General features: G+C 39.9%; 2 protein-coding genes across 3 annotated transcripts; one reads left to right on the top strand and one right to left on the bottom strand.

Annotated features, from left to right (window-relative positions):
* The first annotated feature begins 337 nt into the window (after nt 1-337).
* On the top strand, nt 338-10537 carry LOC101476231 (solute carrier family 22 member 2). The gene is made up of 11 exons (XM_024799522.2): nt 338-877; nt 5419-5522; nt 5688-5842; nt 6300-6468; nt 7065-7179; nt 7731-7831; nt 8870-9084; nt 9159-9267; nt 9675-9787; nt 9864-9963; nt 10238-10537. The coding sequence occupies exons 1-11, from the start codon at nt 479-481 to the stop codon at nt 10332-10334; spliced, it is 1677 nt and encodes a 558-aa protein (XP_024655290.2). The 5' UTR covers nt 338-478; the 3' UTR covers nt 10335-10537.
* A 979-nt stretch (nt 10538-11516) lies between these two features.
* LOC101468568 (plasminogen-like) lies at nt 11517-24998 on the bottom strand. 2 transcript variants are annotated; one of them, XM_023153334.3, is made up of 19 exons: nt 24910-24998; nt 23944-24079; nt 23737-23843; nt 23335-23449; nt 22673-22812; nt 22349-22469; nt 22152-22270; nt 21336-21498; nt 19825-19949; nt 19585-19744; nt 18991-19172; nt 18751-18899; nt 18572-18665; nt 16976-17090; nt 16621-16695; nt 16405-16545; nt 15550-15656; nt 14694-14839; nt 11517-11955 (listed from the first exon to the last, which is right to left on the bottom strand). In XM_023153334.3, the coding sequence occupies exons 1-19, from the start codon at nt 24956-24958 to the stop codon at nt 11794-11796; spliced, it is 2406 nt and encodes an 801-aa protein (XP_023009102.2). In that variant the 5' UTR covers nt 24959-24998; the 3' UTR covers nt 11517-11793. The 2 variants fall into 2 exon arrangements, with proteins under 2 accessions (XP_023009102.2, XP_004550727.2); XM_004550670.5 differs by having other exon boundaries at nt 11518-11955; nt 22349-22502.
* Nucleotides 24999-26376: the final 1378 nt, after the last annotated feature.

Here is a 26376-nt window from a genome sequence, read left to right as displayed (position 1 = left end):
ACTTGACTGACTTAACTTTAAGGCACGTTTAGTGTCAGTCCAAGTTCTTTAGACTTGTCTGAAAAGACTCAAGAAACTCAACTTTCTTTCAGCTGATCTTATCTTTCTCAGTTCTTAATGTCTAACAGATTCCAATGAAGTACCTCTTAAATGTTAACTGATTAAACATCATCACTGTGTCACCGTCCAGGCCAATGTGTCCACGCTGATGAATTTATGTAAATTAATCCCCAAAGCAGACGTTCTGCTGGGCTCTGACGTCAGTAAATTGGATAGCAAACGTCTTTTAATGCTCTATGGGAACAGGCGGTGCAGTACCAACGCATTTCTATGGACCTTTGCTCCTTCTTGTGCTGTTTAAAAACCCAGTGCATGTGCATTTCAATGGGCACTCTGCAGAGGGAAGCTCAGCATACAAATTAGACTCCGGCTGAGTGTTTTTTGCAGCTGGTTAAAGTAAAGAAACCCTTCTACAATCATGACCACTTTTGATGATATCTTAGAAGAAGCTGGGAAGTTTGGCCGCTGCCAGAAGCGTATCTTCATCCTGCTGTGTATGGTGTCCATGCCATGGGCAGGTGTGTATGTCGGGATAGTCTTCCAGGGTTTCACCCCTGATCACTGGTGTCGAGACCCTGCAGTGGTGGAGAGGAGAGAGGCATGCGGTTGGAACCTGGCAGAGAGTCGCAGGCTCACAGTACCTCTGGACAACAGCTCTGGTCAGCAGAGCAGCTGTGAGCAGTACGAGGTGGACTGGAATGCCACTGAGCTCACCTGTGACAAACAGGAGCTGGAGGACCTCAGCAGAACTCCCACAATCAGCTGCAAACATGGCTGGGAGTACGACTACGAGGGAAGACGGTCTTTTGTTACTGAGGTGGGGGAACAAGAGGTCACAGCCAACACACACAGACCAAAAAACAAAACATAGACAAAATATTTTTTGAGTAAAAAAACTGAATTCAACAACATGACGCAGCTTGGAATATAGAAAACAGAAATAATGATTTGTTTTTTAAAAAAGGGGTCATTCAGTCTCGACTTAAAATAATTTTTTGCTTCTTTTGCACCTTGAAATCTGCGGCAGTGTCTGAACATGAATATCTCAAATAATATTAAAGGTAAAAGCCTGGAACTGTAATTTGGGGCAAATGCAAAAAAGGTCTGTGTTGGCTAATTAAAATATGCAAAAACAATTCAAGCCAACCTGTAAAGTCCCACGCTGATAAAGATATTTATATTTGTCTATATTTAAATATATTTATTTTGTTTTTTTAGTTATTTTATTGATTTATAATTGGTAAAATTTAGATTAAGTCTACTGCTATTGTTGCTTTTGTGGGGCAGCTTGTCATATTTGCTCAATCCAACATGAAAGTTGAATGAAAATTGCATTTTCTTTATTTTTGAGAAAGAATTTCTTAAAAAGATTCTGCATGCTTTATTTTTGCATTATAATGAAATGTAACTATATATCATTCAGAAAGCATTCTCTGGCAATGTGAAGTGTTTTTTAATTGGGTGCTCAAAGATTTTACAGAAAAATGTTCAGGCTTTTCTATTTAATAGATTTTAATGTGTGAAGGGAAAAAGTGGGTATATATATACATATCCATCTATCTTGTATGTGCAGATAACATTTTACAGCAATCATTGTAAGTGTTCTACTTTTCCTGTAATAAAATTGTTATGCATATATATATATATATATATATATATATATATGTATGACCTATGGGACCAGTATAGGAAATGAATGGGAATCCACTAATTGGTTATGAGAAGACCTGGATTGATTACGAGAAGGCCTGGATCCTGGATCCTGGGATGCCTAGAGCTATACAAGATCAAAGGAAGGCTCTCAGGGGGCAACACTAGAGGCCAACTTCAAGCCCATAGCACAAGTCACCATCAAGGGATGGTGCGGGATCTACCAAGGAGATGCTCTGTTCCCACTGCTGTTCTGCACAGGCCTGAACCCCTGAGATCATTAACAAGACTGGCTACGGATACCGATACAGTTGTCAGCCATCTCCTGTACATGGATGACATCAAGCTATATGCCAAGAATGAATGAGGCATTGTTTTACTGATCCACACCCCCAGAATATACAGCAATGACATTGGCAGAGGTGGGACCAAGTCATTGTTTTGCAAGTCTCAAGTAAGTCTCAAGTCTTTATCCTCAAGTCTCAAGTCAAGTCTTAAGTAATGTCAGGCAAGTCAGAGTCGAGTCTCAAGTCACTGGTGTAAAAGTCCGAGTCAAGTCACAAGTCTGAAATTTTCAAGTCCTTTCGAGTCTTTAAAAAAAAAAAAAAAAAAAAGTATGTTGCAGTTATGCTAAATGTAAATATTAGACCATGTCATTTTTAAATCTGTGTTTTTCTCAACACATGACAAAATAGTGAACTTAGAAAATATACACAAATTGTGAAATTGCACCTCTTTAAAATGCAGCTCAATTAAACCTAGCTCCAAGAATAATTTTCACCGACAGTTCTGAGATAAGCTGCATGTTATTCTTGGATGCGGTTGTAGGACCGGTGTTGTGCCAAAAAGTGATTGTCTGCCAAAAACTGATTTCCGGTATTTGCCAAAAAGCGATTGCTCATATTTAAAGTGCTATAAGTAACTTGTTGGGCTATAATATGTTAAACATATGTCAAATGCATCCCTTATGGATGACATAAAGTCATCTTGAGCCACAAACAACATTCGTGTAGCAAGATACAAGCCGCAATCAGTTTTTGGCAGCGACTTTTATATAACCTTTATTTATGCAGTAAAAAAAATCTCATTAACATTAAAAATGTATTTTGTAAGAGTAAGTTGGCCAAGAGCACAGCAGAAATGGCAGCAAATATTACAATAGTTCTGTAAAAATATTTTAAGTGGGGATAAAGGACCGGATTGGTTATAATGTAAGTACAAGTTGTAAAGATACTTAAAAAACAGATAATTTTTTAATTCTTTATGTAACCCCTTTGTATCCCCTGTTCACCGAAGTCTATTTACGAACATACGTAAAGATATTACACATAAAAAATACACAGAAACACTGGAAATCACTTTTTGGCAGACAATCACTTTTTGGCACAACACCGGCTTTAAAATCGCATGACAAAAATATCATATACATTAAAAAAACTGCATCACCAACGTAGCCTGGACAACATTTGCTAGTTAGATGAAGTCAGCTATCTCATCGTAGCATATTTATATGCATATTTATAATTATACGGTTCTTGGAGTGAGTGCATACACTCGTGAAGTTTAGTAACTTCCGGTCACTGCAACAAGCCCAGGTACAGTTTACCGACGGATGGGTACAGGACCTTGAAATGCACCGTGTAGAAAGTAAAGACCATCGTACGTATCATAAGTTTACCAGTCTCACAAATCGTCGTCATAAATACACATTCGTTAACCGTTTATTAATATAACCTTTGAGCTTAACGGTAATTAATTAGTAGTGGAAATAATTTCTGGTAGCGTCACAGAAATGTAGCAGTGACAATAATATTGTATGCTGTAATCGCACTGGACAATTAGTGATACAAAACAACTGTTTTATTCTGTGAATAAAAGTATATGTTTTTGTCAATGTACCATAATAACAGAAGCGAAACGCAATATTGTGTCAGGACAATTCACTATTTATGCACAATAAATAAAGGAGCATAGCGCGACCATTTCTGTTCAGCGCCAGACTTGCTTGTAACCTATATCACCAGTTATGTTATGAAAATGACGTATTAACTACTACAAAACACTGACCTTCGTGTAAATGCTTGGAGCAGACTAACCTGTGAGCTGGAGTGTTCTGGGACGTTATATTTGATCTTTGAATGGCTGCAATCCAGTCGCGTCTTTGTTACTTCGGAAACATGGCTCGAACAATTTCTCTTCAACGACGTAATCCGATAACAACCGATCTCTTTACCCGTCGGCTTCCCGTGGCTGTCATGCGACCGGCTATTGTAGTTAATAATACAACGGCTTCTTGACATTTTTGTGTTTCTTTTTATCGCTGTGTAACTGATTTCAATTGAAAGCCTGCGTGCGCTAGTACCGCTTGCCACGAGTTCCCAGAATCCTTTGCGGTTCTACCCGTGAATGACGTCACATTTTCAATCTCTATATAATATGCATGTTAAATTTTATATTTGGGGTAAAATATCAAGTCTTTTCAAGTAAACCGGTTCAAGTCCAATTCAAGTCCCAAGTCATTGGTGTAAAAGTCCAAGTCAAGTCACAAGTCTTAGAACATTTTTTCAAGTCAAGTCTAAAGTCATAAAATTAATGACTCGAGTCTGACTCGAGTCCAAGTCATGTGACTCGAGTCCACACCTCTGGACATTGGAATGTCAGTCGGACTGGAGAAATGTAGTTGGATGATAACAAAGTACTAGAAGGCAACATTGCAGACATACAGGACAGTTACAAGTACCTGGGGATTCCACAGATGAATGGGAACCATGAAGAGGCCGCTAGGAAAGCTGCAACCACCAACTTCCTGCAGAGGGTCAGGCAAGTCCTGAGGAGTCAGCTGAATGGTAAGAACATGATCCGGGCTATCAGCACCTACGCCCTGCCCGTGATCAGCTACCCTGCTGGGATAATAAGTGGGCCAAAGGAGGAGATAGAAGCCACTGACATCAACATCAGGAAACCCCTGACCATGCATGGAGGGTTTCACCCCAAGTCATGCACCCTGAGGCTGTACACTAAGTGGAAGGAAGGAGGCTGGGGACTAATGAGTGTCAGTACCCCAGACCAGGAGGACGCAGAAAACATCCAGGAATACATCAGGAAGATGACCCCAACTGACAGCGTGCTCAGTGAATACCTCAGGCAACAGAAACCCTAGAATGACGAGGAAGAGGAGGAACCATCATGGAAGGACAGGCCCCTGCACGGTATGTACCACCGGCAGATAGAGAAGGTGGCTAATATCCAGAAATCCTACCAGTGGCTCCAGCAGATCCCAGGAACGACATCGGCGATCTCTGTCCAGCTAAGAGCTCAGATACAGCTGAGATACTGCGCAAGCCTCTCAAGCCCCCAGGCCTCTGGTAGAGGACCCGAGCTTGAAGGATTGACCGCCCGCAGGGGCGAGAGGGAATTTGTTTTTGTACACGTGTGTGTGTGTGTGTGTGTGTGTGTGTGTGTGTGTGTGTGTGTGTGTGTGTGTGTGTGTGTACACATAAATAAATACATAAATAAAAAGAGAACTGTGTTGCTCAGAGAATCTGACTACTTTGGTAAAACCTAAATATGTCCATATCCCAAGCAAAGATTTATTAATGACTAATATGGTAATTTTGTGTTGTTCATAAAATGAACAAAAACATGGGCAGCATGCCATACAATTTGTTTTGACAGATTCAGGACATTTTTCACTTTGTGTTTTCCCAGTTTGACCTGGTGTGCTCGGATGCATGGTTGGTGGACATGTTTCAGGCCACTCTGAACGTGGGGTTCCTGGTTGGAAGTATTGCCATTGGCTACCTGGCTGACAGGTTAGGCTATGATTGTGACAGTGATTGAAAATTGACTCAAAATACATTAAATTACTATCTATTTATATTTTTTTCTTGTTGTTTTTAGCACTTACATGACCAAATAATTGACATTATGTGAGACGGACTTACAGCAATATGATGATTGTTGATGTCTGACTTCAGGTTTGGCAGGAAAATGAGCTTCCTCATATCCAACTTGCTGAATGGGGTTGCAGGGATCCTGGTGGCCGTGGCTCCAAACTACATATCTTTACTGGTTTTCAGGACTCTCTATGGGTTTGGAGTGAAAGGAGGCTGGGTAGCTGGATATGTGCTGAGTAAGACCACCTTATAACCTTTACCTTTGCTTTTCACCACAGTCAATCAAGGATAGTCATTCCCTGAACAGCTTTTACTTGCTAGCAAGGGAGACTGGTCAGAACCAGGGTTTTGGAGCTGAACGCCTTTTATTGAAAACAGTTACAGTACACACAAGCACCTCCCATAGTAAACCCCCCTATGGTTACAAAAGGGTGTGTGTGTGTGCGTGTGCGTGTGCGTGCAGGGTCATAAAGGCAGGAAGGTTACTAAACAACAAAACAGAACCCTCACACAGGATGTTCCATTAAATAAAACAATGCAGCCTCCCCCACTGTCCAACAGGCTGGAGAGGTGGTCAGAGACAAAGGCATGTCTTTGATCCTGCTGCTTGAACTAAGACTTACAAATTTAAGTAAAACAGTGACAACATTTAACAATTTGACTCCAACACACACCTTCCTCTATTCATCTCAGTCACAGAGATCGTGGGCGTGGAGTTCAGACGTACAGTCGGAGTAATTTACCAGATGTTCTTCAGTATCGGCATCCTCATCCTCCCTCTGCTCGCCTACTATATAGCAGACTGGCGCTGGCTGCAGGTCGTCATCACCATCCCCTACATCCTGTTCCTGTCCTACTACTGGTAAGAGTCACCACAACCACATACAGCAGTATGAATGAAGTTTTATTAACCCATCTTTCAACTTTTATTTAACATATTTATTTGGGCTGTAGCCAATTTCAGTGACATGTAGGTGATTTTAAAATGTTAGAAATCTGTGTCTTGTAGTCATTTCCAAATGTTTTATAAAAGTGAGTAGTCTTCTCACTTATGCTAAAAAAAACATTATCCAGCTATTATATACATATTAATACATTTTAAATGCAGGTTTAGAATAAATGTTTTCTTTTGTAGAGCCAATGAGGGTATATTACACCAGAGGTACTGTGGAGAAAAGATATTATTACCTTTAGTTTTTTGCCGCTATGTCAACCTGTGCACCTTTAGCACTATATTTTATCAGATGCTACCCTTACGTGGGTTGTCTGTTTTGCCTGTTCTTTCTTTGTACGACCCATTAAACCTTAAAATAAAACCCAAAAATCTCTTTGTCTTAGTGAAAAAATACACGCACCTACTGATAATTTGTCATTATCAATTAAAAAAAGAAAGAATTTGTACCTTTAAATAGTTTTGTATTTAACAACAGATTTGTTGTTGACATTTTACATTTCCAGGTTCATCCCAGAGTCTCCGAGATGGCTTCTCTCTCAAAACCAAAACTCCAAAGCAGTGAAGATCACAGAGGACATAGCCAAAGAAAACAAGATGACTCTTTCCAAGAACATCGAGGTAGCCATTGGACACAAAATCTCTGCATCTGTTACCTGGAATCAAAATCTATCAGCATATAACATGACAATTTGAAGTCTAATTCATTGTGACTTATTAAGTGAGATAAAACTTACATTTTAGGAAATAGAAATAGATTTACATTCCTGTAAATGTGTGAGAACTGAAAATACCAGTTTGTGGACTTTGGAGAGAGAAATGTTGTCCCATTTGTGTCTGATGAAAATGTAGCTCCTCAACAGTTCTGGGTCTTGCTTGTTGTGTTTTTCATGTCATGATACACGAGATGTTTTTGGTTGGTGAAAGGTCTGGACTCCAGGCAAGCCAGTTCAGTAGCTGAACTCTTCTACTTTGAAGCCATGCTGTTTTAAAAGGTGCAATAAGTGGTTTCAAGCCTTCCATGAAAAAGACACGATCTGGATTGGATTAGACTGCATTATTTTTTGTGAGATTTTTTTTCATAGAGAAACATAGTAAAACAGGCTGAAGCTAAGGCATAAAAACAACCAGAAATACTTTTACTATGTGATGTTATATAAATGATCCTGCAGACCCTGAAAGATGATAACGCAGACTCAACCACCGCTTCCTTCATGGACCTGATCAGAACGCCAAACATGCGAAAACACACTTTTATCCTCAGCTATAACTGGTAAGGATTCAATTAAAGCAGGACACAACTGTTATTATAAATGACTCTTCTTTATCAAAAAAAAAAAAAATCTATTTAGGATAAAGTCTCCCAATTGCCAGTCTTGGTAGCCGGGAATCGGTCCGCCAGGACCTCCGCCTGACGCACATTGCACCCGACCCCTACGTGTGTCTCCTGCGGGTGGTGGGACTGCAGGAAGATGGGCCCATGTCCCTTTTTCGGGCTGTGCCCGGTCAGGCCCCATGGACTAAGGCCCGGCCACAAGACGCTTGGCCTTGGGCACCCTCCCCAGGCCCCTGTAACCCTATCCCGGGCAGGGTAAACTGTTCCCTTGATGTTTTCCTCACAAGGGTCTTCTGAATCGCTCTTTGTCTGGTTCCTCACCCAGGACCAATTTGCCATGGGAAACCCTACCAGGGGGCAAAAGCCCCCAGACAACATAGCCCCTGGGATCCCTTGGACAGACAAACCTCTCCACCACGATAAGGTAGCGATTCACGGAGAGCTGAGTGTAAAAGCGAAGCTCTCAATTTACCGGTTGAGCTGTGCCCCTATGGCCACGAGCTGTGGGCAGTGACCGAAAGAACGAGATCGCGAATACAAGTGGCGGAAATGGGCTTCCTCCGAAGGGTGGCTGGCCTCTCCCTTAGAGATAGGGTGAGAAGTTCGGCCATTCGGGAGGGGCTCAGAGTAGAGCCACTGCTCCTCCACATCGAAAGGAGCCAGCTGAGGTGGTTCGGGCATCTGACAAGGATGCCCCCCTGGGCACCTCCTGGGCAAGGTTTTCCGGGCATGTCCCACTGGGAGGAGGCCCCGGGGCAGACCCAGGACACGCTGGAGAGATTATATCTCTCGGCTGGCCTGGGAACGCCTTGGTATTCCCCCGGATAAGCTGGAGGAGGTGGCTGGGGAGAGGTAGGTCTGGGCTTCTCTGCTTGGGCTGCTGCCCCCGCGACCTGGCTCCAGATAAGCGGAAGAAAATGGATGGATGGAATTTAGGATAAAGATTCGAAGTTAATGAGATGTTTTTTCTCCCAGGTTCACCAGTGCTGTCGTCTACCAGGGTTTGATCATGAGGCTGGGCATTCTGGGAGGAAATGTCTATATCGACTTCCTCATCTCTGGCTTGGTGGAGTTTCCTGCCGCCTTCCTCATCCTGTTCACCATTGAGCGCATCGGCCGACGCCTCCCCTTCGCCACGGCCAATTTTGTAGCTGGAGTCTCCTGTTTCATCACTGCCTTTATTCCTGACAGTGAGTGATTTTATTTGGTGCTCTTGAACGTTGATTTCCAAGTTTTCTTTTAATGGTTCTGTCTGTTCTTGCAGGCATGTTTTGGCTTAAGACGGCAGTGGCATGCATCGGCCGATTGGGGATCACGATGACCTTTGAGATGGTGGTGTTTGTTAACACTGAGCTCTACCCGACGTTTGTCAGGTATAATACAGAAAATGTATTGTGTTTGGGATGAACAGGTATAATTTATACATCAACTAAGGTAATCAGTAAACAACAGTAAATTCTGTGTACAGTATAACAAAAGAACATCACAAATCACTATTGATAGAACTGTGCTCACAGAAAGCTTAGACTGCTGCCAAATCCGTTTGAAGCTGTACCTGGTAATATAAGTGTGAAACTGATCAAAATATGAACTTTTATCCTTTTCTTTTATGTCACAGTTTCAGAACCTGTCCAAATCCAGCTGTTTTTGTATTTGTATGTAGATAACTAATGTAACTGTGGATATTTAGCCTTTCAAACATGTCTTCGCATCAAAAGTTTAAAAAGTAAATATACTTTATTTTAGTAGATTAAAAGAAATGCTGTTTTTATGTCTTTAGGAACCTGGGAGTGTCTGTTTGTTCCACTCTGTGTGATGTTGGAGGCATTGTGGCTCCATTCCTGCTCTACAGACTGGCTGTGATCTGGCTGGAGCTGCCACTCATCATCTTTGGTGGGTTTTCTGAGAGTAAAAGTCAGATAAATGTGACTATCAAAGCTTAAATGCATTATTGAATTGTGTTGTGTAGGGTTTCTGGCTTTCCTGGCTGGAGGTTTGGTGCTGCTGCTCCCTGAGACCAGAGGCGTACCGCTGCCCGATACCATCGACGACATTGAGTTCCCAGAAAAGTGAGTAGTTAGTGCAGTAAGAAAATTAAGCCCCTTTAAATCCCGTCATATCTCTGTTATTGTATCTATAGTAAGTACAGATTGAGAGACTTTTTTTTCCCCAACACAGCACATTTAGTATTTTTGCTTAAACTGACTAAAACATATAATCAGTTATCAGAAAAGCTGTTGATTTATGTTCTGATTGACAATCAGATTTATGAATAATAATGCATGGGTGTTTTAGACTCGTAGCTTTGTAGTTGATGTGCATAACGCGACTTTGTGTTTTCAGAGCAAAGGAGAAAATCGGACTGAAGAACCAGCAGATGGTGAACCTGCTGCCCAACTACCAAAATACAGCGTCCAACAAAGATCGGGCAACTGTTTAAGCTCCTTTGCACACCAAAGTATTTATTTATGCTGTTTAACAGTGCTGCTTGTGGATATATTAGTTACTTCCTTGATTTTTATTTTAGGAGCCAATTTTAACAATTTCTCAGTTTTTCTTTGTGCACAGTGTTTAGTGTTTAGACTAACTTGTGTCTTTTTATGGAACCACGTCATACAGTTATTAAAGTTATCTTTAATGCAACCAAGCTTCAAGTATTTTCATTTAAAACATTTACTGTTATAAGATTTAAAGTGCGCCATCATCTGTGCCTTCACTTAATTAATAACCTCAGTAAACACTTTTCATATGAGTTTATGTTTTCAGTTGTCTCTTTCAACTCTTTTGTAAGCTGATGTTAACCTTTTGTATTTAGGTTTCAGAGTTTTCCACGGTACAGAAACCGTTTTAGTGAAAGTTACAAATGATCTTCTCATGGCCTCTGACAGTGGACTCATCTCTGTGCTTGTCCTGTTAGACCTCAGTGCAGCTTTCAATACTGTTGATCATAATATTTTATTACATCAATTAGAGCGTGCTATTTGTATTACAGGTACTGTGCTGCAGTGGTCTAATAGACTCCAATTTGTTCATGTTGTGGAGATCAGGGAAATATTTTACTGCTACTATTCATAACCATTATCATTAACCATTGCATTAATTCTTATTCTCATCAAAAACATTGATTGACGCTGTTGGTATTATGTTATAATTTGTATTACTGGTGTTATCATAATCACGTACTAACCTTTTCATTACAGGTGTAGTTGTAATCATTTTATATACACTTTGCATTTCTGTGCTTATTTAAAGAGTTGAAGCTCAGTCAGGTAGTTGAAGGTCGTGAACTTTGGCGCTATGATCAGACAATACGTGGTGTAAGGGATGTTGAGCTATGGAAAGAACACACAACACATATTTTACATTCTAATGGTGAGTCCTCTTCACACACACTAAGGTTAATTATGGATTTCCACAGGATTCTGTGCTAGGAGCAATTCTGCTTATACATGCTTCCCTTGGGCAGTATCATCAGAAGGCATAGTATACATTTTAACTGCTATGCTGATGACACCCAGCTTTATCTATGAAGACAGATAACACACACCAATTGGTTAAACTGTAGGAATGTCTTAAAACTAAATTAAGTCACACACAATCAAGTAGGAAACAACAACTGAATCTTTATCTTGTATTTCACTCAATGTAACCACAAAGAAGTAGATTTGTAATGCATTTTCTGTAAAGCATGGCTTCTAAAAAAAAAAAAAAAAGTTTAACCTGTTACAGAAACATTTTCATTGCTTTTGAAACCAGTAAGCTGCTCTGCTTTTAGTCTATCCACTTCAGGAGAGAATAGAAAACCGAAAAACTCCATGTCATGAAGTCAATCATTGCCAGAGCAGAACAATATATACAGGTTAAGACATCCTCAGTAAACACACTGCAGATGATAGCTTTTAGTTGGCTTTGATGGTTGTGTCTATCCAGTCCTTAAACTTAGACACTCGAGCGTAGACACCAGGTTTCATGGCATTGGCGCAGCCCAGACCCCACGATGTGACACCCTGCACGACGAACTTGTTCTGCTCATAGCACACCAGAGGACCACCGCTGTCACCCTACAGGAGGAGAACACATGTGTAGAAATAACTACAGTTTTTGATTATGTTTAAGTTAACAGCTGCTGAAACCAGCCTAAAAAAGAGCAGGAAACACGAAGGAAGTTGGGTTTTTTCTGCATTATTGTGTAAGCAATAAACTAGTGCATATTTGCCAAATAAACAAACTATTTGGAATATTAAAAATCTCTTTCTTAGAAAGTAAACATATTTGTGTTAAAATGATGGGGGTAAAAGTGAGAATGGCTCAGGAAATAAGCCAAATACCTGAAACTACAAAAACAAAACATTCGTATTTAGTTATTTCCCATCCATTTTAGAAGCAACACAAATTTTCTATGTCTACAGTCCACACTGTAAATATTTGGGCTTGTTTTTCCACGTTTCCATGTCTAATGAATGTGTATGTTTAATCAAAATATGTTTGTGCCAATACTGAAAGTGATGTGTGCTGTTTAGCCTTTTTAACACACAATAGACAAAGTCAAGTGTTTACTTAAATCCTCAAGAGTGTTGATGACACTCTTTGCAGCCATGCAAATAACCTTTGATCTTTGTCTTTAAATTGTGCTACTCGGGTTGACTGAAATTCTCCAACATTTCTATAATAATTTTCTGGAAAGAACCCCAATAACTCTGGCAAACCAAAGAACTTCCTCTGTGAACTTTTGCAGAATCACCTGACAAAAAATGTCTGATCTTTAACCTCCCAGCTAAATAGTGAAAAGTCTGTTTGTTGCTCGAGTGAAATTGATGTTTGAATGACACAAACAGCTGACCACTGCATTCACCAAAGTGAGTTTACTACTTTCTGTATGCTCCATCAAAGCAGCTCTTTCACCTCACACACTTGAAGAATTTTCAGTATTTGAAACTGCTTGCCTGTTGAGTGCTACATGTAAGAAAGGACAGCTGTGAAATATAGCCCAAGCCGGTTTTCCCCAAATGCATGTGTAAGAAAGCAAATTCATAATATTTGATTCTTATATTTTTCATTTGCATAGCCACATCATTACTCCTCATACTGTTTGACAACTTCAGCTTGAAAGATGTCAAACTATGAGTGAGCTCTTTTTAATTTTCTTTTTCAAGGACAACATATCCCTGCAACAAACCCTTGCAACTGGGTACGCCATGTTAAAACTGCCATTTTTCCCACACAGTTCTTTCTATGTTGATGTAAACCTATTCATATTAAAGCTACGACTTGGAATGTTAATGTACTCAGAAAATCCTTACTGTATAAACCACATATGGAAGAACGGATGTAAAAAGTTAAAACAAGTATGTGTAGTTTTAGCTGGACTAACAGGTTTTATTTAATATAATTAAACATTCGTATCAAAAGCATAAATTACCTGTTATACAATCAGATTTTTCCAAGTATTGGATTATTGTACAGTTCCACATGCAAGTTATTTGATTTTGGTCATTTTATCTGTAAATTTCACAAATGTCAAAGCATCTTTGAGTTTATATTAAATTACATTAACGGGCCATTCGATCCCTATACAACCGTTGCAAGAGCTTGGTTCGCATTGCCGGCAATAAGTCGGACTCGTTCCCGGTGGGTGATGGGCTCCGCCAGGGCTGCCCTTTGTCTCCGGTTCTGTTCATAATTTTTATGGACAGGATTTCTAGGTGCAGCCAAGTGGCGGAGGGCTTTCGCTTTGGTGGCCTCAGAATCTCATCTCTGATTTTTGCAGATGATGTGGTTCTGTTGGCTTCATCGGGTGAGGGGCTCCAGCTCGCACTGGAACGGTTCGCAGCCGAGTGTGAAGCAGCGGGAATGAGGATCAGCACCTCCAAATCTGAGGCCATGGTTCTCAGCCGGAAAAGGGTGGAGTGTCCACTCCGGGTCGGGGATGAGTTCCTGCCCCAAGTGGAGGAGTTCAAGTATCTCGGGGTCTTGTTCGCGAGTGATGGGAGAAGGGAGCCGGAGATCGACAGACGGATTGGGGCTGCAGCTGCAGTAATGCGGACGCTGCACCGGTCCGTCGTGGTGAAGAGGGAGCTGAGTGTAAAAGCGAAGCTCTCGATTTACCGGTCGATCTACGTCCCTACCCTCACCTATGGCCACGAGCTGTGGGTAGTGACCGAAAGAACGAGATCATGAATACAAGCGGCGGAAATGAGCTTCCTCCGAAGGGTGGCTGGCCTCTCCCTTAGAGATAGGGTGAGAAGTTCAGCCATCCGGGAGGGGCTCAGAGTAGAGCAGCTGCTGCTCCACATCGAAAGGAGCCAGCTGAGGTGGTTCGGGCATCTGACAAGGATGCCCCCTGGGCACCTCCTGGGTGAGGTGTTCCAGGCATGTCCCACCGGGAGGAGGCCCCGGGGCAGACCCAGGACACGCTGGAGAGATTATATCTCTCGGCTGGCCTGGGAACGCCTTGGTGTTCCCCCGGATAAGCTGGAGGAGGTGGCTGGGGAGAGGGAGGTCTGGGCCTCTTTGCTTAGGCTGCTGCCCCCGCGACCCGGCCTCGGACAAAGCGGATGAAGATGGATGGATGGATGGATGGGTGGAGAATAATTAACTGTTTGAATTTACTATAGAAACATTATTACTATTACTAAATTCTATGTTGAACTGTTGTAAACAAATGAAACATTTATATATCTGATTTTTTCAGTCATTAGTTTCTGGAAATCTATTAAAATATGTCAGGTCAGTAAGATGAAGTAAAACACACACATTTTATAAACATTCCCCAGTTTTCATAGGTTTGTGTTTTTCATACCCGGCAGCTGTCCGCTCCTCCCTCGATATATCCGGCACACATCTCGTTGTTTTGAACTCTGCCATTCAGGTATTCTGGTAGATTACACACCTTGTTCTCGATAATCGGAAAACCCTCCTCTTTCAGGACACCATCGCCTCCTGTACCTGCCAACACACCTGTGTGCAATTACCTTCCTCCTCCTCATGGCCATCATCATAAGATGTGTAGCAATACATGTACAGTGGAGTTGACCAAACTGCTAAACCTCCCTGTCCAAGATGTAATGTGTTTAATTAACAAAGAATCATTAATTAGAAATTATGTTCAAAAATAGTAATTATTGCTGGTCGATATAGAGCCACAGTAAAGCTTATTGTTCAAATCCTGCCACTTGCTGGTGAAAGGTTTTCATTGCACTCAATGATTTTCCTTCTGTGTCAATCATCTCTACATTGGCATTTCTAAAGTGTGCGAATGAGTTTTTCAGCTTACAGTGTATCATGAGTTGTAAAGCAACTGTGAAAACATTTCAAACATTTGTTTTAAACATTTTCTTTAATCAAGAACAAAAATGCTAGAAAAAGATGTGAATGGGTATCACTATAGCACTAATACATCTTTGTTAGGAAAAAACTAACTTCAAATGAAACAGAAGAAAATAAAACTTGTGAAACAGTGGCTATTATCAACAAGAAAATCCTGCCTACTTGATGTCCCACCTATGTTTATGAGGACCAGATGTGGCTTCAAACAAACTTTGATTAAAAGCACATAAACGTGTGATTTGTATCAGTTTGTATCAGTCAGTTTTTACTCTGTCATTACAATAAGATCCACAGACATTAAAAAAAAAGCACACATCTATGTGACGTACCTTGAGTCTCACCCCATCCAGTTACAAAACACTCTGCTGTACTGGAAACTATATAGTCCTTTTCTGGGAGACAAGCTGGCTGCACGTTATCATTTATTATAGCAGGGCTGAAAGAAATGCAAATATCTTTAATGGCATTCACAAGATTAAACTCGTGTCAACAAGTTACTTATTTTTCTGCATACTCCGTTCCAAAAAGGTTGGGACACTGAGCCAAATGTAAATAAGTTAATATCACATAATATAATATAACAATTTTAATGCATGGGTGTTACCATTTTATTGCTAGTATGTATCATATTGTTACCAGTTTGTCACTAAGCTATTGCTAATTGGTTTAACTCATGGGGATACTTTTGCTCCTATATTATTACACAATTACATACATTTTAATGTAATATTATTCCAGTATGATTACTCTTCATACAACATAACACTTATACATTACTTCCACATTATTGGCTACTCGTTTCCACCTTATTACCCCACTATTATGATAGTATAAGCAAGCTGTAATAGACGGTGCTACCCATTCACGGCTAATTATAGATGAATTTGACTGATAGCACTATTGTTTTTTTTTTTCACACTTTCTTTTCATAGATATTGTGATAATTGTAATATCAGATGGATAACTAAATAATTAATAGACAGTATCTGTATGCTGGATTAAAGTATGAGAGCCTGTTTTCTAACAAGTCTGGTAGCTGAGTCTCAGTGTTAATACTTTCAAAAACACATATTTCATCCATGCTTCAGTCCTTCAGGTTAGCTAAGATCAAAGTTCAGATCTGCACCAAGTTGTTTGTGTAATATCATTAATAGCTGACCCAGGATGATTAGACCCATACTGACCTCTCTAGTTTAAGCAGAGCAATATCTGCTCTGTTTGGTCCCATTACTATTTTCTCAAGTCTCCTCTCTTGTTTCGATGGCTCATTGCCTCTCTCCGTGTGGATACCCAGGAATACCTTGTAGGCTGAAGGCCAAATGGAGCTGGTGGAATAATCAATCACTGTTTGAGTTATTGCAGAATTTGATTTTAATTGTTAATGGTGGTCCTGTTCCTACCTCTCAAAGCAGTGAGCAGCAGAAAGGACCCACTGAGGGTCGATCAGAGTTCCTCCGCAGACATGTTTTCCTATACTAGTAGAAAGAGAAACAGGTGTTTCTTTCACAATACAGACGAGATGCAGCAGCAGCTTGCTTTCAAAAACAAATGAACTAAAAAGTGAACAGACAAACAAAACCCAGGCCAAAATCAATATAAAATACTGTAACATATCACTATTAACATTCAATGTATTTATTTCTATAACTACAAGAACAAGTCTTTACAGTATTTACAGTTAACAGTCAAAAGTATTTAAATTACTCTGTACATGTTATATTATGAATGTAAGTCCTTTTGGTGTTATTTTCTCACCTGGTTCGGAGGCTGATTTGCCAGGGCCATGAGTGAGGATTCGACACGCAGCCGCCGACAAGACGACTAAAACAACGTTTTGGTTTGATTACTGGTGTTCCGCACTTCATTTCAACTATAAAGCAGTAGTTCATTGTCATGAATTCTCAGAAGATGAGTGAAACAAAAACACTGAATTAGTTTAAACTTTAAACTTTATAGTCTCATTAGCAACAAGCCAATGGAAAAGTTTGCACAAAAATAGGTTTATTAATCCATTTTACTCACTAAATGGATTTTATCTGGTATCTCTAGCATGTCTTGGTTAGCTGGACAATAATTCAGCAGCACCATGTATTGCCTCACAGTGTCAAAGTCATGTGCTGGGATCCATCAGCTGGCTGTGTGAACATGTTCCATTGCATTTTAGGTTACTGTAGATTAAAAAGACTGGACATCTCTATGTGGTAATCCTGCACTTTTTACCCTCTGAAATCTGGGACAGGCTCCAGTCTCCACACATTATTGAGATCAAGAGATTCTGCTCTTTTGGTTTGGCTTTGGCTCTTATGGCCTCATTTAGCATCACTCTATGCCTTCTATTTAGGTATAATTTAACAAATACGAATGGTTTGTGTTTTTGTAAGCAATTTTTTACTGTTAAATTAAGTTTTACTTTTGTGTATTTACCACTACTGGGGAGAACAAACATGGGGTTTGAGGCCTGGACAGAAGTGTTTTGTTTTCCAGAGTGGAAAATAGCTAGAGGTCAGTGGGTATCATCTCAGTCAAGTCCTAATCTGTTTGTCTGGGGTGATTTGTTTTGGTTTGAATTGCAAAAAGCCATGGTACACCTGCAGCAGAAGTACAGCTGCACAGACTGTTGAACAGTTCTGAGAAGTATTTTTAGGTTTGTTGTTGATCCTGCTCTGATGGATATTTTCATATGTGTACCTGGCCTGTATCACTGCACTCACTGGCTTTAGAAAGTCTGCCCACTACCATCTTTCCCATGATGGTATGATTGTGTGTCTTTGCACATAGTGTGCCGATCAAAATAAAGTTCCAACTCTGTCTGCCTGGATTCTCAGCAGAGCTGAACAGGATTTGGCTCTCCCAAACAAGTCAGCTCTTCACATTCACTTACTGCCATTTGTCTTTATCTTTAATTATCTGAAGTCCAAAGAGAAAAAAATATTTATTATCATCACTGGCACCTACTAGCTGCAAATAGGTATTAGTCCTATTTCCACTTCTAAATAATGGGATTTATAGTAGCATGATAGAGCGGTGCAGCATAGATAGAGACAGAGATTTTTTATTGTTGAGACAATGTGTGAATTTCTCTGACCAAAACAATATTTGTTTGATAGTTGCTAATCTCATTGAACTAAATGAGATATTGACTGTTGTTAACATGGTTAGAATACCAGAACACATGTGGATAGAATCAGACCCAGGTTGAGATGAGTGAATAGAAAGCAAGGGTTACTACAGTCTGCAGTTCAGACTGAGCATCATTCATGCTGATAGAGTGGTTAAAAAGGTTGGTAGATGGTAACAAATTAAAATAAAACACACTGAATCTGAATGCCAACACAAACAATGTTCATATACCACAGTCAGGGATCTGGCAGTGTTCCCATATCCTGTCCCTATCAGTAGTGTAGCACCACGGTCCAATTATATCGTTGTCTGGATTTCTGCAGCTCTGATAGTGGACAGAGAAGTTAGAAGCTAGAAAAAAAATCTGTTCTTACCACAAAGAGTTTTTATTGCAACACCCACGCACTTACATTGCCGTCCAGACCCTTGGTGGGGTGAGTCTCTGGGGTGAAGCTGATGTGACTGTGAGGAGTCTGAGAACTCCACGCCTGGCATGTCACACCATTCGCAGTAACAGAGGTTGGACCTCGGTATGTCGCTCCATTTCCGATCTTGCAGTCTAAAACAGCCGCAGCGAAACAGGGGAAGTAAATGAAAGGTCAAACAAACTGGCAAGGAAGCACAACATGTGACACTTAAAGCTGATTCACCTTTTTCCGGTGGAGTCTGGATGGCAATGGAGGTGATGTGTGGCCGAGGAGAACTGACTTCTGAAGGTCTGACAGAGCATCTCTTCAAGTTGCAGTGCTCCCAGCGGACTGCGGGGTCTGTAGTGAAACACCAGGGAGCTTGGTCCCCGTCAGGGTTCCTGCACAGATTCCCTCTGAGGTCCCTGTTGTAAAAAAAAAAAAAGCCCCTGAAACTTTAAGACATCAACCTATTAAACAAGATATTTTTATAGAGTTATAGAGTTACATATAGAGTTAAGCCCAGAGAGGGGGCTTAATAAATAGATGGATCTAATTGGGGTTGGAAAATTTGTTTTTTGGTTTTTTGCCAGTCAGAATTCTGACTGCTAAAAATTTTCAAAAATTAAAATTCATGGATTTTACCACATAGGTTTAAGGTACATCTTCAGCATACTAACATTCTTCTTGTATGTAGTGATGAATTCCTGGTTCATGTTTGTGTTAGAATATAGTTTTTTTTTTATAATTTTTTTCCCCCTCTCAAGGTCAGCTGTCTTATCCTCTTGTGTCATCCTGTTGTGTTAGCCATAAAAACTGAATGTGTTTAATACTTACGCATCAGGGTAGGCTTCTGGAGTTTTGTAATGTCTGTGAGGAGTCATGGAGCTCCAACTTTGACATTCTTTTCCACTGATGGTCTCTGATGTTATGCCCCGATAACTGAAACCGTTCCCTTCATAGCAGTCTTCCTCATTTGGGGGGATCACTGGATCACCTGCAGCAAGGGATATTGAAAGGGGGGAGATTCACTCATTTTTGAAACACAAGGACGAGATAGATTAACTAACACTATACCTTGTGTGCGTGCAACCCCACACCGTGGCACGTTGCAGTACTCCCAGCGTTTGCTGGGGTCAGTTGTGTAGCACCAGGGCATCAGTTCATTGTTGGGGTTACGACAGTAGTTATTATCCAGACCTCTGACAAAGAAGATGAAAACATATTTGCACTGAAAAAATAATTTTGAAGAGATTTCTTCTTTCTTTTCTCATATTTTTCTCATAAATGTTACTGAATAAATTCAATGAACATTTCAAACCATCTAATGTAAAGTAATATTAAACATTTTCTTTTTTGTTCTTTTTACAGTTCTTTTTAAATAAAAAGTATGCAGTGTTTACTTAATATAAAAATAAGTCAAAGGAGCTTGCAAAGAAAAGCGTCTGGACTTCTTTAAGTTGCTTGAAGACGTTTCACCTCTCATCCGAGAAGCTTCTTCAGTTCTAAGGTCAAATGGTGGAGAGTCCCAGATATAAACCTAGTGGGAGTATCCCCCCACAGAGGGACAAAAGGACCCCTGATGATCCTCTAATCGCCTGAGCCAAGGTGTGAAACTGGGTGTGGGTCCCAATCAGCCAGAGTTTCGGGTGAGCTCATTGTGAAACCTGGCCCCACCTTATCATGCGAATTCCTGAGGTCAGATGGCCCAGGATGTGAGTGGACGTTAAGGCGTCTGGGAAGGGAACTCAAAACTGGATTATAGATGGCAGAGAGTTGGTGTCGTAAACCCCCGCAAAGATGGTCGCTCACAGTGGACATAGATGGCTTCTTTCACTCCTCTTTCAAACCATCTGTCCTCTCTGTCCAAAATGTGAACATTGGCATTTTGGACAGAGAGGACAGATGGTTTGAAAGAGGAGTGAAAGAAGCCATCTATGTCCACTGTGAGCGACCATCTTTGAACAGAGGCGGTGGTTTACAGACAATCACACACACACACACACACTCCTCATCGGACGGACTCTGTTGCAATACATCCGTTTGTCATGGACCCCACCGGTAACATTTGAACTTAAAAAGACTAATCTTTTACTTGTTCACAATTTTATTTTTATTCTATTTTTTTGCTACTTTGGGGGAAATTTTTATACTTGAAGTTCTGTTAAAACCTGTTGTAATCCTGTGTTGTTCACAAATTTCTTTTAAAAGGCTTAACATCACTGAAGTACTTTTAAGCCACACAACAGTGTTTGTCTGGTTCCTCTGCTGTTCATGTACCAGAGCTCTAAGGGTCGTTCTTAATCTTCTGATACTAGCCCAAAATTACTCATATACAGTACCAATGGATAATAATAATGGATTGCATTTATATAGCACTTTTCAAGACCCTCAAAGCGCTTTACAATTCCACTATTCATTTTACAAGACGAACTGCCAACTCTTGAGCCACGATTACCCTAATAACCAAGGTAATGACTCCACGTAGGTGCTACACACACTAGAGCTGAAAACTATTGACAAAAACTCCCACTAATATTTGGTTCACCACGTTAGGATGGACATTAATTCCTGGATACAGCTCTTACTTGCAAGGGTAGTTTTCTGGGGACTGGTTGTGTTTATGTGGCACCTGAGCCGACCAGCTCTGGCACGTTTTGCCAGACTCAGTTACAGCAATTGTTCCTCGGTATGCTACACCTTCCCCGGTGACACAGTCGACCTCTGGGACAATGGTGGAAGGTTCAGCAGCTGAAGACGGAAGAAAAGATGTATTTCATGTACAATCCAGCAAAAAAAGAAGTGAAGCATATTGTCTGTATTTTGTTGTCTTTTATACTTTCTTACAACTTCATTTACATAAAGTCTCCTTTAGTTCTATTCTTCCTTTTCTGTTATTCATTTTACTTATACTTTTAAGTAGTTTCTGGCAGTGGATGATGGTAGCTTGAGTTTATCTAAATATATATATTTCAATGTTTATTCAACATGGATTTCTGAATGGGCTGTTGTGTTTTGTCTACAAGCTGCTGAATTGGGATTTTGCCATCAATAAAGAACACCTGAAATAAATGTTGCCTGCTTAACTCTGCACCTTGATTGGATTTAATCATGGTACTTAAAATAGCAGGTCACTATAACATTAGTTGAACTTGAATAAACTGAATTTAAATACTTTGCTGCCTGTAAATAGATTGAGCAACAAAAACTATGAAGTTTGAATGTCTGGTTTCATTGGAACATGAATATATTTGTTTGTCTGCAACAACTCTTGCACATGACATTCTTAATTTATGACCATCATGCTAATTGTGTTGCAGAAGAACACGCTGGGCAACAAACAACAGCTGTGAAAGCCTTTTTGTGGTTCATTAATGAGGAAACATTTAAAAATGGAGACTTACTGCAGCGCGGTATGGCGCAGTAGTCCCACCGTTTGGATGGGCTAGTGGTGAAGCACCATGGTCGGGGATCTCCATCTGGATTTCTGCAGTAGTTCTCCTCAAGATATTTTTGTGGTAGACTGCACAGAGTATAAGAAGAAGTATCCAGAAAGTAATCCAGAAAAGGCTTGTTAAACTCACAAAGGTTTTGCACTTACCTGCTGGGATGGTAGTCATGGTTGTGAGGTTTCTGAGAGTCCCAGCGTTGGCAGGTGAAGCCGTTTTCAGTGGTGGAGATTTTTCCTTTGTAGTCCTCACCATTGCAGACTATACATTCCTCTGGGAAGGAAAATCCCTGATGTATCTGATATGCTGGGCCATGGATAGCAGATAATGTTGTCCCAAATTATATATTAGTATTAAACCAAATGAAGACCATTGAATGTAAAATAGCTGCTAGAGTATAATTAGATATGTGTGTGTGTGTGTGTGTGTGTGTGTGTGTGTGTGTGTGTGTGTGTGTGTGTGTGTGTGTGTGTTACCAGAGCAGCTGGGTACGTTGCAGTGCTCCCAGCGTTTCTGGGGGTCAGTGGTGTAACACCAGGGTCCCCCTTTGTCCCCATCAGGGTTTCTGCAGAAGTTGGACTCCAGATCTGCTCGTGGGTGGCTCTGTGGCGTGAAACTGCAGCAGAAACATTAACAAAAATTAATGTAATCAATAAAATACAAAATTTTATTGATGACTTATAAAGCACTGAATGGACAGGCTCCAGAATATCTGTCTGACTTACTGCAGCGTTATATGCCCTTTAGAGCTCTTAGATCTTGGTCACATCTAAGTCGAGACTGGTTCACAGAGGTGACCGGACGTTTGCGGTTGTGGCGCTGAAATTGTGGAATGATTTACCTCTCCACATTAGAAAGGCCCCGACCGTCAATCTTTTCAAATCCAATCTTAAAACACATTTTTACTCATTGGCTTTCAACACTGCATGAGAGTTACTATCTATCTACTTACTCATCTGTTACCTGGTATTCGTTATTTGTTATTGATGTCGTTTGTTATTGATGTCATTTGTTACTGTGCAATTTTTATGTTTGCACAGCACTTTGGCCAACATTTTGTTGTTATTAAATGTTCTATAGAAATAAAATAATAATAAAAAGATAAGAAATGGTTAAGTTAAATCAGTTGAATACATACTTTGGCCTGTGTGGGTAGCTTGCGTCCCATCTCTGACAGACCTGTTCTGATTTTGTTCTGGACTTTGTTCCTCTGTAATCTGTTCCTATCCCATTTGCGCATTCTAAGAGATATTCTAGAAAAGAAAAGAAAAAAGAAACAACAGGACTCTACTATTGTGTTGTATTCAATCAGATTGAACCACAGTAGTGTTTAACTTGCAATTCAGCTCCACTGTGTTTGCAGACACAGTCCAAACATCATTGATCATGACACATTGGCTAAAAATTAACCACAATGTTAGGAAAACTAAAAAGATCACACAAACCAGAGTAGAACAGTCACCAGAGACAAAGAAAATAAAATGCAAAAACAGACATTTCAGTCTTATATCACTTATATCAGGAATTTGAAGATCATTACCGTTTTTTTCATATAAAGCTGTGTTTCTTCTGCGCATGATATTCTCTGTTTTAGAGTTTGCAGCTGCTGTCCAGCACTCGCTGTCGTTTTCATCATACATAAAAGTCCTGTTTTTAAAAAAAGTACATATGTATATAAATGTAGTGTGTGTGCGCACTGTTTAATACCCAAGATGAAAACAATTGGGAGTGTGAGGTATGAACTTACCTGCATGTGAAGAGGGTTTCAGTGTTGCATTTGGTAGCACATTCGGCCAAACTGCTGACTGAATACATTCGTTTATTCAGTGAGAGGATCCATGCCCCTTCAGTTCTGGAGTAGCCCTCTATCTCAGTAGCACCAACTGCAATCATACACACACACAAAAAAAAAATCCCCCAAAGCTTTATTTATTAACTGATTGATTTGTTAGCTTATTCTTTGCTGTTTGCCTGAACATTTCCAAAATTATTTAAGCTTCTGTTACATTACTGGGATGTAATTAAGGTAGATAGGATAAAAAATGTAAGAGAAATCACTTTCTTTTGTTGATTTGACCTAATCTTGAATCAGAAAGTCTACATTATTAGTTACACTGGTGGATACTCTTATTAAGCATGTCGAAATTTTCAAATGGGGATGTCAATGTATTTACAAATGATCCTACTAAGGAAAAATTCACGCTTCCGATTCCTCTAAACACTAGGTTTCAGGATTTTTTTTTCTATTTTTTCATTCTGTATGATGGCATTGAGAGTTGATATCTCTATTTTGGTCATCACAGCCACACAGGTGTGTCTATTAGCATAGAAGCCCCGCCTACCTCCACTCAAACCTTCTGTTTGCAAGAGATAGTCAATCAGATAAAAGACAGCTAAAGAAGGTCGTTTTAGACCATAGATGGGCTGAGAGAAATTCCATCCATTACATCCATTATATAAAACATCTTTGCTTTGAGCCCACAGTTAACATCATCTATCAGTTGTAGACATGAGGTTTAGCTTTAAATTGATTATTCAATGCTGTCTGTTCTGACCTGTTTCCATTACATTTATGTGGCTGTGTGAACAAAAACTCTGCATTTAAGATCCTAATACATATCGATGAGGCACTCTCACAGTGAATCCAACAACTGCCTCTTCAATGGCTATGATACATTTATTAATAATTATCATTCAAAGATGAATATCTTACCACTGCAGAGCAAAGCTCCAAGGAGGAAAGCTGCTGTGTTCAGGTCCATGGTGAGACCCTAATATGATCAGATACCTCCTGGTTTATTGTTGGACTTCTTTTAGCATGTTGGGAGGACCAATAGGACAGCTCAGTTATTAGTTAATCATTGTCCTGACAAGGACAGCAAAAGGGCAGCAGGTCGAAATCCTTGTTTATGAGAGATTTTGGAGCAAAACAGAAGAAAAAAAATGTGATTAAAAACACAGCAATTTAATTATTTTCTGCTGCATCGTTATGAAACACAGCTGGAGTGCATGTAACACCTCAAGAATTTATCTGTTCTCAGATGTAACGACTGGCCTTTTGAACTAATTATTCTTCGGCCAATCCTGTAAAGTTTTGGAAACTTTGACTCTTCAGGTAGCACGTGAAGAAGATAATAAAGGTTTATTATCTTAATAAAGGTTTATTATCTTCTTTTTATATTTCACTTTCATCTCTTTTGTATAACAAAATATAGGCTAAAGGTTTGAGTCAAAGCAAGAATAGTTTTGTGTCTTTATTATTTTTTGTTTTGAATTCTGTTTGGTTGCAGTGTTTATTTATTCATTTTAGTTTAGTTTTTATTAATTGAGTGATAGGGTGTGACTACTTTATCATTGACAAGATGTTGCTGTGCAGCAAATAATGAATTCGAGACTGTGGAAAAAACCCAACACTTTCTGTTTCCTGGCTATGTCCATCTTTTCTATACAGTCTATAATGGCGTGGAGGCAAAAACAGGAAGAGGCAATCTTTCTAAAACTGGCTGGATGTTTGAAATCTGTTTTATTAAAAACTTAGGAAGATGAGACGATTTCTTATTATAACCAAAGAAACACAGCCTAGTCTTTGGAATTAATCAGGCTTAATTTAATTTTGTTCAAATCTGTGATATAAGCAATTTACAAATATGATAGAAGTAAGAGTTGAGAAATCTTACATGAGCACAACAAACAGCTGACCTTACATGTGACATACACAAGACAATGGTAGTAATGTTTCTGAAAAACAAAGCATGTAACAGAGGACAACTCATGAGACCATATGATCATATGATGATCCTAATGCTACCTAAGAAAGGTTAAAGTAAGAAAAACACATCCTATCAAAACCCTCATAATAATAATGATATTTCAGTAAAATCAGGGTTCTCCACGCAGCTTCCAGCTTCAGTCTAATTGTATCATAAAAGTCAACAATCAACTGTGTGTCATTGTTTCTTTCTACTGTGGTGCAGGAATAGCAGACACTGCCATTTACAATGAAAATAGATGAGAAGTTGCTTAATATAAATGCACTGACAGATCACTGCACAATAGTAACATTTTTAAGGACATGAAATGTACATGTCTTTAACTGAACCCTGGTTTTTCTGAAGGACTTAGAAAATGCTCATAACCTTTATTAATATGAAGACCATTCAAAGGTGGTTTTGATCAAAAT

The sequence above is a fragment of the Maylandia zebra genome, linkage group LG15, assembly GCF_041146795.1.
Source record: "Maylandia zebra isolate NMK-2024a linkage group LG15, Mzebra_GT3a, whole genome shotgun sequence".
Classification (NCBI taxonomy): Eukaryota; Metazoa; Chordata; class Actinopteri; order Cichliformes; family Cichlidae; genus Maylandia; species Maylandia zebra.
Note: the sequence above shows the minus strand (reverse complement) of the source record. Positions and strands in the feature narration are given on the sequence as shown.

Bases quoted from the DNA above. Each gene is read 5' to 3' on its own strand.
- LOC101476231 (XM_024799522.2), top strand. From the start codon at position 479: ATGACCACTTTTGATGATATCTTAGAAGAAGCTGGGAAGTTTGGCCGC. The intron at 5,523-5,687 runs GTTAGGCTATGA...GTCTGACTTCAG, and splicing joins ATTGGCTACCTGGCTGACAG to GTTTGGCAGGAAAATGAGCT. The intron at 9,268-9,674 runs GTATAATACAGA...TTATGTCTTTAG, and splicing joins CTCTACCCGACGTTTGTCAG to GAACCTGGGAGTGTCTGTTT.
- LOC101468568 (XM_004550670.5), bottom strand. From the start codon at position 24,958: ATGGACCTGAACACAGCAGCTTTCCTCCTTGGAGCTTTGCTCTGCAGT. The intron at 24,080-24,909 runs GTAAGATATTCA...GTATGATTGCAG, and splicing joins TGGAGCTTTGCTCTGCAGTG to TTGGTGCTACTGAGATAGAG. The intron at 16,696-16,975 runs GTGAGAAAATAA...TCTTTCTACTAG, and splicing joins CAAATCAGCCTCCGAACCAG to TATAGGAAAACATGTCTGCG.